The 14,891-nt window shown below is 40.1% G+C and overlaps 2 protein-coding genes across 4 annotated transcripts in view; one reads left to right on the top strand and one right to left on the bottom strand.

Moving 5' to 3' along the window:
• LOC124118029 (uncharacterized protein YegU-like) overlaps positions 1-14,891 on the bottom strand; it is a 52,046-nt gene that overhangs the window by 4,491 nt on the left and 32,664 nt on the right. The gene's annotated exons all lie outside the window — the stretch shown is intronic.
• LOC124118047 lies at positions 3,459-10,331 on the top strand. 2 transcript variants are annotated; one of them, XM_048397160.1, is made up of 9 exons: positions 3,459-3,482; positions 3,977-4,063; positions 4,877-4,915; positions 5,383-5,430; positions 6,905-6,953; positions 8,334-8,338; positions 9,096-9,140; positions 9,461-9,549; positions 10,263-10,331. In XM_048397160.1, exons 2-8 carry the CDS (start codon positions 4,001-4,003, stop codon positions 9,518-9,520), a joined length of 309 nt encoding a protein of 102 aa, XP_048253117.1. In that variant the 5' UTR covers positions 3,459-3,482; positions 3,977-4,000; the 3' UTR covers positions 9,521-9,549; positions 10,263-10,331. The 2 variants fall into 2 exon arrangements, with proteins under 2 accessions (XP_048253117.1, XP_048253118.1); XM_048397161.1 differs by having other exon boundaries at positions 3,460-3,482; positions 9,461-9,553.

Genomic DNA, 14,891 nt, shown 5'->3' with positions numbered 1-14,891 from the left:
GGACACCAGAAATGGGCTTCACACATTGTACCTATGTCGGGAATCGAACCCGGGTCTCCGGCGTGACGAGCGAACGCCTTAACCACTAGGCTACCCGACCGCCCCCCTTTAGGTTTGAAACTACGTACCTTTGTGTTTCGGTCAATGTAACAAATAAAAGGTTCCAGAGATGTAATAAGACCGACATATAAGTCCCTATAACAAACTACAGTCATGTACGGTTAATCCGACACTCGTTAATCCGACAATCGGCTTATATTCCACACTAATTAAATCAAACCATTAAAATCAGTGCTATTAAGACCCGTTAATCCGACAGGCTCGCACTCCGACTCCGACACATCCAATTTGCCACGAATTACCGAAATCACTCATTAATCAGTCCCGTTAATCCGACACAGCGATCAGCGAACTCCATGGTCATCTGTCCGCGAGTACACAGACCTAAAGTAAGGATAAGAATCAATGGATGAACAACGCTTTTATTACGGTGTGCGAAACCTACACGGTGTTAGAAACCTACACCGAAACGTCGCTCTTAATTGTAATAAAGAAGTTGTTCATCCATTGATTCTAATCCTTACTTAGTAATCCAACTTCTAAATGCCTATCAAAGAAGTTACACAGCCAATGTTTTGATGCGAGACGAGTCGGCTGGTAGCTGCATATTACATCGGCTGCAGAGATTAACTTGCTTAACAATAAACAATTAATGCTTTAAATAAAGAAAACATGCTTCGATTACCTCAGTCTCATTACAATCAGATACAGGTTCTCGCTATCGCCGCGGATATCCCATTACAGGTCACGTCAGAATTAACTTTGTACTGTTGTAGGTTTGCCATAACTCATTCAACTGAACGAATTAATGCAGTTAATTGTTGTAAATGCACAGGCTTGTCATAGTTCTTTTCTCTCCATGAATTATATACTGCCCTAGGGCAATCTCATGACACTTCCACAGGAGCGGACAACATCCACTTTCAGCTCCTGAAACACTTGCCCGATTGATGTTTGGAACGTTACTTAATATATTTGATGAAATATGGACAACCGAAAATATGCCTCCTTCGTGGCACAATGCTATTATTATCCCTATTCCAAAGCCAGGACGGGATCATACAGATCCATCCAACCGCCCAATATCATCAACCAGCTGTGTTTGTAAAACCATGGAGCGCATGGTCAACAATCGATTAATCTGGTACCTAGAGACCAATAACCTCCTGAGTGACATCCAGCGTGGTTTCCGAAAAACCAGAAGTACCATTAACCATTTGGTGCGTTTAGAATCATTTATGGAATATTCCATTGTCAACAAACAACATACTATCAATCTTTTTCGACCCAGAGAAGGCATATGATACAACGTGGAAACATGGTATTTTAAAAGATTTGCATGAATTTGGAATGAGGGGCAGATTACCTCAGTTCATATCTCAATTTTTTAACAACAGACAATTTCAAGTACGAGTGGGCTCTACCCTGTCAGATCATTTCGATCAGGATCAGGGCGTCCCTCAAGGCAGCATACTATCAGTCACCCTTTTCAGCATCAAAATTAATAGTCTCACTAAAGTATTAACTAATAGCGTTGATGGTTCCATTTTTGTGGACGATTTGAACATTTCTTGTCGTGGTAAGAATATGAATACAATAGAAAGACAGCTACAGCTCTGTCTTAACAAAATTCAAAAATGGGCGAACGAAGACGGCTTCAAATTCCCCAAATCGAAAACAAACTGTATTCACTTTTGTCGTAAATACAAACCTGACAAGGATCCCGATTTAGTTTTCCTAGGTACTCCTATCAAGGTAGTAGAGGAGGTCAAATTCCCGGGCCTCATATTTGACCGTCATCTCATATTCTTACCACACATCAAATATCACAAGGCAAAGTGCCTGAAGGCTCACAACTTGTTAAACGTCGTTTCCAATTCCGAGTGGGGAGGGGATCAGACCACCCTCCTTCACTTTACAAACCGTTAATACGCTCCAAACTAGACTGTGGTTCCATTGTCTATGGTGGAGCCTGCAAAAGCAATTTAGAAAAAAATGGACACTGTACACCATCAGGGCCTAAGGCTCTGTCTTGGGGCTTTTAGGACCTCTCCCGTGGACAGTTTGTATGTGGAGGTCTATGAACCTTCACTCGAACTGCGCCACATTAAACTTGCACTGCAATACATCACTAAATTGCACTCAAATACATCAAATCCAGCATACAATTGTGTTTTCCACCCTCAGTATGAAAACCTGTTTCAAAATCTATCAAACCTTGTTCCACCACTTGGAATCAGAATTCAACCACACATCACTGCAGCTAAAATTGATCTAAATATAATATCTCCTTACCGTCTTCATCATCTCTTCTCCACTGCTGGTGGCGCCAATGCTGGTGCTGTGTTGCCCACTGAAGACAGTCCCGGCGATGACGTGGTGTAAGAATGGGTCCTCGGTGTGGCCTGTGACAGTGGAGGTCTCTGCTCGTCAATCGTCGACAGCACTAATGTGTCGCTGGTGTGTCCCCATGGTCTGTCGAGCAATTTCCACAGCAGCAACAAAGCGATCTTGAAGATGCTGTCGCACAATCTGACGATCCTGACGTCGGGTGGTAACCCTTAGTCTTCCACTACGTGGTCGCTCATCTGTTGTATTGGTAATCTGGTAGCGTTACTGGAGAGCCTGTATATGGTCCTTACGTGGACTTGAAATGCATTGGCTGCTTGCCGGGTGGTTTGTCCAGCTTGCAATCGTCCCAGGGCTTGGTGTCGATGGTTTCTTGTCAAATTCCCAAAATCCAAAGCAAACTGTATTCACTTTTGTCGTAAATACAAACCACATACGGATCCAGATTTATTTTTAGATGGTACTCCTATCAAGGTAGTAGATGAGGCCAAATTCCTAGGCCTCATATTTGACCATCATCAAACGAATGAATGTTATCCGATCTGGGTGGATTTTAATAGGCCAAGAAATGGGGGAATGCATGTGCATTTCAATTTGCAAAGAACTCACGTACATCGGGTTACCATGGCCGTTGCCGTGATGCGTTTGGGTTTTATTGTCAGCAATGTTAAAATTTAGAAACTTTGACAAAAATTACCCAGATATTTAAATGACAACTTTTCATGCAATATTACTTGGGGTGACGTTTCTTTTGCTGTTCAGTATATTATATTAGTAATAATACCTTATTGCAGTTAAACAACAGCATCATTTAATAACATCATCAACTTTGAAGAAATGACAGTTTCAAGGTTCCATGCGCAACCTAACACTAAAGTTAGGCAGAACAGGCAAACACGTGGCACTGATGCGACAGATGGATATACCACATACGATACATATATATTACAGTAGCCTTGCATCTTATTATAATTTATAGATTTTCTATCATTTTCAAATTGCGCCGACATCTGCATTTGCAGTATATATAAGGAACTAAATTACATCAAAATCACGACAGACGAGGAAAACGAGTAAGTATTATTTGATTGTCCATGTTTGCTCAGACTGTGAATGTTCGTATGCTCGTTGATCATATGTTCGTCCTTACATATCACTGTTTAGTGCAAGGAATGGTTGCATGTGCAGGTTTGTAGGTACTAGATGTAATCAATATAAGCACAACAGAACGTGCGTATCTATAAATCTTATTCATGTGATACTCGTTGCTCTTCATGCTTTTGTTGTGTGTGTTGTTTTTTTTTGTTTTGTTTTTTCATCACACTTTATTGGCACATAGAAAACAATATTTTGCCCTTTGACTGTTCGTATTGTATTGCATCGCCTGTTGTATAAAATACATTGAAACAGATTAACATTCTTGCTGAAACACTGCTGCCTGCATAACATTATATTCGTGTAATTAGAATGCTGTGAATAATGTTATGTTTTTAATATTATGTAATAATGAACTGCACTTATCATATTGCGTAATCCTGGCCATAAAATGTGAATGTTATATTTTCAGTCACCAAAATCAAGACCGTAAACAATGAATTTCAGTGCTATTTACATTGCTGTTGCGTTCGCCTTTCTCATCGGAGAAGCAACAATGGTTTGTAGCAAAATGTAACTGACTGTCATCGCCTGTTCTAGTTATGTTGGGATAAATTATATTTTTTTATTTCCTTTATATAAGATAGCAACGCCATTAATCGCAAAGAACAATGAAGAAGGAGGCGTGGTTTATTTCACGATAAACCATTGTTCTAACATGACGTCATATCTGGAGCTTCGATCATACGGTCGCAATTCGATGACGTCGAAAATTGGACGACGCTGTTTTGTAGAGGGTAGTGAATTGTTCCCATTAGAGGTAGATGGACAAGGCAGATAAAGGCAATGACCTAACGATCGAATCCAAAAAGTATGCGAGATATGGCAATCTGTAATGGGAGAAAATGTACACATAGTGGTCGTCAGTTGGTTTTGTATTCGTGAGAATATTCAGAAAATACTAAACTTAACCATCCTGACTTGTCCGACATTGCCGCGTACGGATCGTATTCAGGGAGTGACCGTTATTTAATACAGGAAATATTTTTAAACCTTGTGAAATTTATCAACATCCTCAAAGAGGCTGTACATAATGTTGACATCTAATATGCGAAATAGACGACTCGTCGTCGTTAGTTATCGTATACAAAAACACCCCTCGTGGTTTATCCTCCCTGTTGTGTTTTATTGTAAGATAAACAACTCCCTCTGGTCGTTTTTTTTTCACATTTTAAATTCGCTTTCAGGACATTCGGATCTTTGAATTACATAGCTTAATCTTGACCAAAAAATGTGGAACTTATATTCTATTATTTATCCATAAATTGACTGTAAACGGTGTAGCTGCAAACAATTCCCTCTGTGTTTGTAGGCGCCATCCGGGGAGGAAGATGCTTTACAGACGGGCAAGGTAGGATGAAGGCATTTGCGACCGGTGAAGATTCCGGGGTAGAATAGGTCTTTAGCAACCCATGCTTGCCGTAAAAGGTGACTAAGCTTGTCGTAAAAGGCAACTAACGGGATCGGGTGGTCAGGCTCGCTGACTTGGTTGATGCATGTCATCGATCCCACTTGCGTGGATCGATGTTTATGATATCAATCACTGGATTGTCTGGTCCAGACTCGATTATTCACAGACCGCCGTCATATAGCTGGAATATTGCTGAGTGCGGCGTAAAACAACAAAACCAAACAAAATCAAGGCATTTGCCCTTCCGCGAGTTTAGGATGCAAATTAGATGTTTACTGGATTCATCTTTTCTGACAAAATATCGGACCGAGTTTAATGAAACCTGGTATTTGTCTTTTCGATTTAAATGTATATTTGTAAGCATCGCACTAGTTTCACGTTAATAAGATGTATGCACTATATTTCAGTCGACGTTTCCTCTCGTCCACTTTTGCAAGACGGTTAATGACATGGGCGTAAGTACACGTGATATTATTTTGCCAGTACATGTGTATCTTATAGTGAGTGAGTTGGATTTAACGCCGCTTTTAACAGTATTCCAGTTATATCGCGGCGTGTCAGCTTAATGTGGGAGGAAAGCTCGAAGCGATGCAGGTCTAAGACGTTTACCGCTTCGGTAAAACCCACGAGCACGGGTATGGTGCTGACAAACCTAGAAACATAATCGGGGCGAACCGGGATTCGAACCCACAATCATAGGTTTCTGGCGTGCCCAAGGGACGCAACTCTGCACAGCGAATCGCGGCGCCTTAGACGACTGGGCCACCCGTGCCCCCGATGGAGCTTTGAGTACGGTTCTACAAGAAAGCACTGACGTGGTTGAAATATCCATCGCTGTAACATTTTCTATTTCGTGTATCTTATAGTTCAGATTAGTTTTAAGGCTGTTAATTTGATATGTTTATTCTTCAGAAAATGTACGTATTTCTATTCGTCCCTATACATGCACATTGTACATTGTACGTTTTGTACACGCTTTGCTCGATTTGGCGGTCGGGAAGCCTCGTGGTTAAAGCGTTCGCCCGTCACGCCAAAGACCCGGGTTCGATTCCCGACATGGGTACAATGTGTGAAGTCAATTTCTGGTGTCCCCCGCCGTGATATTGCTGAAATATTGCTAAAAACGGAGTAAAACCATACTCCCTCACTCACTATTTGCTCGACGTGTAGTTTTTCGTCCATACATGCAAAAGCAACATCAATAGTGCAGTCTTACTCTTAACTTAAAACAGACTGCGTTTACATTTGAACCCCCGATGGTATTCTGGGTTAGAATATGTCCCAAACATCGTATACTGGTCGGTACGAGGCATTTTAATTGACAAGGTTTGGTGAATTGTTGTTTGTGAGTCAATAATATACTCAACGCTGTGGGTCGTTGTTCATGGTAGCAACTACTGTCACAGGCAACCGTCATATATCTAGAATATTGCTAAATTTTAGTGTGGCGTTAAAAAGGCAACTATGCTTGTCGTAAAAGGCGACTAACGGGATCGGGTGTTCAGGCTCGCTGACTTGGTTGATGCATGTCATCGTATCCCACTTGCATGGATCGATTCTTATGGTATCAATCACTGGATTGTCTGGTCCAGACTTGATTATTTACAGACCGCCGTCATATAGCTGGAATATTGCCGAGGGCTGCGTTAAACAACACACAAACAAGCAAACAAACAAAACATCTCTTGTAGATGGAAACGTATCAGTTTAATTTTATAATGACATTTGGGTTATTTTACTACACTTTGCTAAGCCCTAAACAATATCACTTGACGATAATTTAAAGGCGTTGGCATTGTTTTATAAGTTATGATTCAGAATTACATCGCATGATTATTTAAACTTCCCTTTTGAAATTGTCGATGACAAAAGTAGTGTTGGCTCGTCGACGTCGATACATCAATGATTTAAACGACCCCACTGTTGCAGTATTCCAAGGCAGAAAAGACACTAAAGGATGCAGTGAACGCACTCGGAAGTAAGGATTATACATCATATATTTTACACCTGGAAACAAATTAAATTAAGCGCCACCAATCCTTTATTTTCATATATCCAGAACTTCCATATATTTTTTGGATATATCTACATGGCACATTGATCTCATTGAAAACCGAGGGGCGGTCGGGTAGCCTAGTGGTTAAAGCGTTCGCTCGTCACGCCGTAGACCCGGGTTCGATTCCCGACATGGGTACAATGTGTGAAGCCCATTTCTGGTGTCCCCCGCCGTGATATTGCTGGAATATTGCTAAAAGCGGCGTAAAACCATACTCCCTCACTCACTCATTGCTCGACGTGTAGTTTTTCGTCCATACATGCAAAAGTAACATCAATACTGCAGTCTTACTCTTAACTTAAAACAGACTGCGTTTACATTTGAACCCGCGATGGTATTCTGGGATATAAAGACAGACAATAAGCAAATGAAAGAGTCGTTAAATAACTATTGTCGTGGATCATTTACAATACATGTCATCAGAGAATCAAATTTTGTTACTGTATTTCAGCATTGGTATGTAACCTTGTAAGCAAAAGTAAATGTGTTTTATCCTAACATTTAAAAAGGATACGATTTCAAAAGGTACTACATTATTTGGTAAAATCTACAAAGCTGTGCCTAACCTTTTCCCAGGTGTATATAATTGCAGTTGTTTGTAGCGCTCTATCCTGTATTGGATGATATAGCCATCTATTCGTGGTTATAGCAACATATACAGGTCGTACGAGGCGGCTGAATGGATAGGTTGGTCAGACCCTGGCACTTCGTTGATCGTTATAGTAAAACCAACTGATCGTTGCTTGCAAAAAACATTCACTGGATTGTTTGGTCAAGATTCGATTTTCATATTTGAATGCTATATATATATACTGATGTAAAGATTTACTATAACCACTGATAAACATATAGTTCAGACTTTAATAAATAGCGAATGAACTCTTATAACAAGACCGCCTCCGTGGTCGAGGGGTAGAGCGTCCTCGCGGAGAGCGGAAGGTACTTGTTGTTACCCTGTCTGGCGCTCGGCATTAAGGGGCTAAAACTGGTCGGCTCGGAGTCAGTATACTGTGTCTCAGTGGGGTATTCATGTTAAACTGCAGCATGGTATCTCAGTGAGCTAGCACTATAAATCGGCATCACTCGGACTGGTACAAGTAGCCACACACACACGTGCATGCACGTCGCTATATAAGTGCAATAATCTTGGGCGGGACGTTAAACCCCATTTCACCTCACCTCACCTCACCTCACCTCACCTCTAGTAAGAAGCAATAAATCCCCAGCAATGATTTCAGTGTTTATACTTAGAAAATGTCTAAATATACGCATATATATGTAATTGTTGTATCTTTTTTTTAGAATACGTGAGTACACAACCCCAGCCTTTAGCATGTCTGCCAACACGTTGATACTTTCTGGACTGCATTGCAGCAGGACTTCATTAAACTGAACGGTTTGAGTTAACACCGCGTTTTGAAAATTGTATTTGTATTTCCTTGGTCCAGGGGCAGTATATCAATGATGACGGGTTTAAGAAAAAATGGTAAACACCTGCACTAAGATTGACTTGAGATTAGTGTATAGTTTTACACAGGTATATATAGTGAAAATTGATGAATTCGTCCTCACATAACTTGGTATGTTGACTTCAGTACATCCCTTTTCTTCAATGTTGTACTATGATACTGGTATTGGCTATATATATTGAAGCTGCTAACTTTACAATCCCCTGTAGCTGGAATATTGGTTAGTGTGTCGCTCAACAATTAATAAACAAACAATTTCCAAAACTCCTTTCTACAGGTTCCTATCAGATTGGACTATAGCAATAGGTTGTAGAACTCATCAGAACTGCTCTCTGAAAGTGATCGGTATATCTTACTGGGTGCCACGTTCAAATAGACAACAAAGAAACACAAAGAAGTATTACATTAAATTTTGAAGAAAGCTGGAGAGACATTTATGGGAAGACTATTATGTATGGATTTGTTTTGGGGTTTTTTTTGTCTTAACTTTATATTCCAACGGAACAGAAATATTAATGTTGGGCTTATCATATGTTGGTAGGTTTTACTAGATAGGAATTGATTTTCAGTACACCCCTCTTCTTTTCCTTTTCAGAAAGAGACAAATACCGAAGCAGCAATGGAAACTGTTCTGCAAATGGTAGGTTCACGTCAAGGTTGTGCACTCGTCTAATGTCTGTTAGCGTCTTTTCGGAGTAAAATGCCTTGGGTGGCAGTTTACCTGAACCGAAGGTCCATAATATTGGGTAATAAAGGTCTAAATAGTATTTATATTTACTAGTTAATTAATTTATTCATTAATTTATTCATACCGCGCCCAACAACATGGCAAGACTTACAGCGGGAATATTGCTGGTTGTGAAGTTAAACATCAAACAAAGGAAACAAATTTATTGTCTTTTTATATAACCCGATCCTGGGAATATTCCAGATTATTATTTGTCTTTGACCCTTTTGCAGTTGGCAGTTAGTCACATAAAATACTGCAACGAAGTGGAAGCCGCGAAGAAGGGGAACTAGGAAGGGCATGTTCTTCTGTGTAAACCCGAGTAAGTAAGTTTTCTTTTACCGCTGTTTCGAATACTGTGTCAGTTATATCGCGACATATTAGCCCGAGGTGATGCAGGTCTTCGACATTTACCACATTAGTCAAAACAACACGTTCATGGGCATAGTGTTGTCACACCCAGAAACACAATCAGGAACTTCAGAGAATAGAACCCACCTCGATGGTTTTCTGGCATGGCAAAAGGAGTGTCCAAATGGGTACTTGCTGGCAGCCCCCTTGGGAGTCCAGATTAGAATAGCTCGCAGGCAACCCACTCTAATTAAAGCTACCCAAAGATCTGAGGACATTCCATTACAGGTCAAGTCATAACGACCATGTATCTTTCCAAGGTCAAGGTCATCTTTGATGCTCTTACAAAACACGGTTGCTTCTGTTCCAGTTTCTGTTGCGCTCACGAAGTTGTCTTAAATAAGATCACGATTTGGAAATTATGTTTTCGGATAGGAAGTACATGGCATGATACGAGTTTGGGAGCATTTAGTGAATGGTAGTTAAGAAGCGTCCGTTTCTGTATTTGCAAGTAATTGAAAACACCTGTAGTTCTAGAGAGTCATGTGTCTGCGTTCTGAATCAGTGCATAGTTGTGACATGGGTAAAGGGGGTACTAGGGAATTGACTGATTGGGTGTTCCGTCACCGCTGTTGCATGAAGAGTAGGACTTATTACCTCATACATGTTTTCTTTATTTTGCAGGATACCAAGTCAAGTTCTTGAATTCGTGTTCTTGAATCTGTAACCTGAATAAAAAAACCAGGCACATTTCTTTTTGTGGTTGTGTTTGTATTTTCTCATAAAATATCGCCCCAGCCTACAGTGTCTCGTACATACATTTACATGAGCATTGAATGAGTGATTGGGCGTTAACTTTACTTGTTAAGACGTAGAACAACCTGCTCGTTTGCACTTGTGTTAATCACGTACAGTTAAGGCATTTTGATTACAGCTATGTTGGCCTATCGCTTTTCACTGAAAAGTTCTCAGAGCCGTTGTCTGATTTTTAGCGATCTTTTTTAAACACATTTTATTTACCAAAGGAGACAAGTGACAGTTTATAGAAGTCTCCCTCCGGCTAAAGATTTGGTTATGTGGTTGATTCCATAATGCTTATTGGCATTTAGTTACATCTACGTAACATATGGCGGCTTCACATTTGAAGTGAGCAGACTGAGCCCAACACTTAGATTAAGTTAAACAAAGACATGCTGCACCCTTACAAGGAGCCCCGCATCCAAACACTGTCTGATTACATCATAAAACTGCATATCCGTTTTAAACCGTGTAATTATAGAGGAACCGCTAGAAAAGAATCCATACTCACTAGTAAGTAGTTAGTTTTACGTCGCTTTTAGAAGAGGTGAGGTGAGGTGAGGTGAGGTGAGGTGAAATTGGGTTTATTGCACTTATATAGCGACGTGCATGCACCTGTGTGTATGTGGCTGCTTGTACTAGATCGGACTGATGCCGATTTATAGTGCTAGCCCACTGAGATACCATCCCGCAGTTTAACATGAATACCCCACTCAGACACAGTATACTGACTCCGAGCCGACCAGCCACTTAATGCCGAGCGCCAGACAGGGTAACTACAAGTACCATCTTTTATCGTCTTTTGGTATGACGCGGCCGGGGATCGAACTCCGTACCTTCCCCTCTCCGGGCGGACGCTCTACCACTAGACCACGAAGGCTGTCCGCTTTTAGAAGGATTCCAGCCTCACTTATCACGGTCCGTAAAACTAGCAAAAGGGTTTTACACATGGTACTCATAGAGAATCGATCCCTTGTCGTTAGAGCGACGAGTCAGCACTCTTAACCGTTATGGGTGGTCAGGCTTGCTGACTTGGTTGATGCAGATCGTATTATCCCAATTGCGTGGATCGATGCTCATGATATCAATCACTGGATTGTTTGGTCCAGACTTGATTATTTACAGACCGCCATAATATAGCTCAATATTGCTGAGTGCGGCTTTCAACAAACAAACACAATCTTAACCGTTAAGAGGCAACTAACGGGATGGGGTGGCCAGACTCTTTGACTTGGTTGATGCATGTCATTGTATCCCAATTGCGTGGATCAATGTTCATGATGTCAATCACTGGATTGTCTGGTACTCATTCGATTATTTACAGACCGCCGTCATATAGCCTGGAACACATTTCTGAGTGCGGCGTTAAACAACAAACAAACAAAACAAAAAACATTTAAAATATCCACAGCCGCTACACTCACGAAACAATTTAAACATGCAGTGATCACACTCAGTGCAGGGTAAGAGTGTCCCGTGCCTTACCTCCAGCACCCGTATTGAGTGAAAGTCAGATCACATTTAGTTGGCCCAGAGACTCGCCAACCGTAAATTCTTGAATAGACACCTGTTTTGAATGTACGCCAGGTCTGACAGAGTCGCAAAATGCATATACTTTCTCAAGCATTACACACCATTCTAGCAAGTTAAATATAAGTTTAATAAGTTGAGAATGTGTTTGGTTTCAGTTTGGTTGTATCGAAAACATAATAATAAATTTGTTACTATGTGCCGTTCATCTCCGAAGATGGAACTATGTTGCTCACTATATGGGGTGTTTGTCCCTACGGTTAACGGTTCGAGCAGTTAGTTGGAGAATAAAATTCTCGCAAAATAGCTTGACTTATATAATAAATAGAATATTCAACGATGGTTGTCAAATGGCGTAGGATTTGATAATTTTCTACGCCACCAGTGAAAACAAATCAATTCTAATCCAAAAACGTAAGGTTTTTGTCAATCACCATTAAGTATCGTCAATATATCCTCATCCTTCGGAAGGCAAATATGGCTGAAATAATGCAGATGCGACGTTATTTCGTAACTCACTCACACAGTTGTATCTTTGTTGTATCTCTCTTTGTTGTATCGTGTTGGCATTTTGTTCATAGGAGATAATCGCCCAACAATTCCACTGTGACGGTGAATTTCTGTCGTTCTTTGACTTACACTATCCAAAAACGAAGGAACCAATGCTCGAAATTGGACCACCTGTCTAAAAACATGTTTCACTGCTTCTCTACATCTTTTACAAGGCAAATCTAGACCCACTGCTGCTGTCTACCCAGCATTAGGTGTTGACAAACCTAGGCCGACGTTACTCCCTAAACAGAACCCGCGTTTTAGTTCTATCCTCAACCCGCTGTTTCTCACAAACCATGACCAGCCGTTTCTCCATTCTAACAGAACACCCTATTTCTCACAAACAAAAAAACAGCCGTTTCTCCGTTCTAACAGAACACTCTATTTCTCACAAACAAAGAACAGCCGTTTCTCCGTTCTAACAGAACACTCTATTTCTCACAAACAAAGAACAGCCGTTTCTCCGTTCTAACAGAATGCCCTGTTTCTCACGAACAATGACCCGCCGTTTCTCCGTTCTAACAGAACGCCCTGTCGTTTCTCTCTGAAGGGAATCCGTTTCTCACAAACCCGTATCCGTCGTTTCTCCCCATTTAACTCCAACTCTTTTTCACAAACCCTGAGCGGTAGTTACTCTGAATAAAGTCCCAACTCTTCTCACAAACCTGAACCCGCTGTTTCTCTGGACATTTAACCAGACAATCCCCAACCCATTGTTTCTGAGAAATCAGAGCCATCCGTTACAGTAGGTAAAACATATCTGTACAGATTAAAGAACAACAAATACAGGATTCGAAGAAAGCATGTAAATTGTAATATTCTAGTAATATATCACAGACAAAACTGCAAGCTGTCATAATTCAAATTTGAAAAAAGCTTAAATTAAGGGTCGAAAAAAGAAGAAGTAGTGGTTAGCATAGCTGACAATCAGTTTTGGCACATATAACACTGTATTTACTGTCCTTATGCATTTTCAGTTACACACATCTATGACATATACCTTATATGCTATCTATATATAACATAGAAACTTAAAAAATATTTAAAAGTTACAAAAGAATATAAATGAATTAATCCAACATCCCTGAAAAGACAACTTTAAAATAAAATCATGAAACGAAAACAACAAATATTGTAATATAAATGTACATAATTGAACAAGAATCTAATGAGGTACACACCTTCATACATACATTATCCACTAAAAATGTAAACAACAAAAACCGAACTTAAAGAACATATTCACCACATCAACGTACAAGGACAACAAGTATTTTGTCAACTTGAATGCAGAAGGCATGTGAGGCATTTCCAATGGTCTGCCCCTAACCAGGATACGAGGTTAAGTAGGTATCCTTAAATGTGCACCTCACATAAACACATCAAGTTCAAAGGGAATCCAACAACTGGAATAAGTCATATATTTCCGAATAAACAAAGCTAAGTAGTGCTTAGAATACTAGCCTCAGATGAGTACAGGGATAAATAGGCAGAAATCAACTTGTTATTGTAATTGATGGTATTTGTGATGAGATGTTCTTTCCATTTGAAGTGCTTCCTTTCATATTTTGCAACACGTTCAGGTATCTGCAACATGATTGGAGGATGAGTATATATATGGCGGCAGATTTGTTTTAGGCAATAAAAATTCATCTTATTAAGCTGTAATCACTTTCAATGTTTAGAGTTGATATTTTCCAACAAAAAGATAGATAATAGGAACTGTTTACGAAAACGCTCATTAATTAGAGATGAAATAATAAGAAGCATTATAGATTAGTTAAAGATGCATCATCGGGGTACTGTTAAAGGCAGTTTAGAACGGCACTTAAGCGGATAAACGTGGGAGGATAAACCAAAATGACACGACTCGTAGAGGTAAAAACGGGCATTTTCGGAAACCCGAGAGACTAAGGATGATAATCGCGGGGAAATTAGAAACTACGACAAGTGGATGCAGTTCCCGTAAATCTGTATTCGGAGTTTCGGCGCCTGAGACTTCTGGGCAACTAATGTCCCGATCGGACAGTTAAAAATAGAGCCAAATGGCCCTGTATCTCCATTGACTTGTAGGCACTCCAGCCTTCATTGGTACAAAAATATCTATGTTGACGTTAAAATAATTTGGAGTGAAAGATTCTGTGAAAATGGAAATAATGTATTCTGCAACATTGTTTAGGACAATGATGTATGGTGCAAATAGTGATGCCTTGAACTAACTAGGATCTTCTTTTGGTCATTATATACACACCAGTTTGAACCCTGTACCCAGTGGTTCCTAAGAACAAGATCTGTTTGCAAAATTTAATTTGAAACTTCAAAATAAAATCAGGCAAGGGGTAACTGACACACAAGTAAAATTGGTAAAAAAAACCGACAGTTTGAGCCTTGATGAACTTGTTTTGCTATTTTCCTGTATATCCAAAGGTGTAG

This window comes from Haliotis rufescens, unplaced genomic scaffold, assembly GCF_023055435.1.
Source record: "Haliotis rufescens isolate VD_foot unplaced genomic scaffold, xgHalRufe1.0.p SCAF_16, whole genome shotgun sequence".
NCBI classification, from domain to species: Eukaryota; Metazoa; Mollusca; class Gastropoda; order Lepetellida; family Haliotidae; genus Haliotis; species Haliotis rufescens.
Note: the sequence above shows the minus strand (reverse complement) of the source record. Positions and strands in the feature narration are given on the sequence as shown.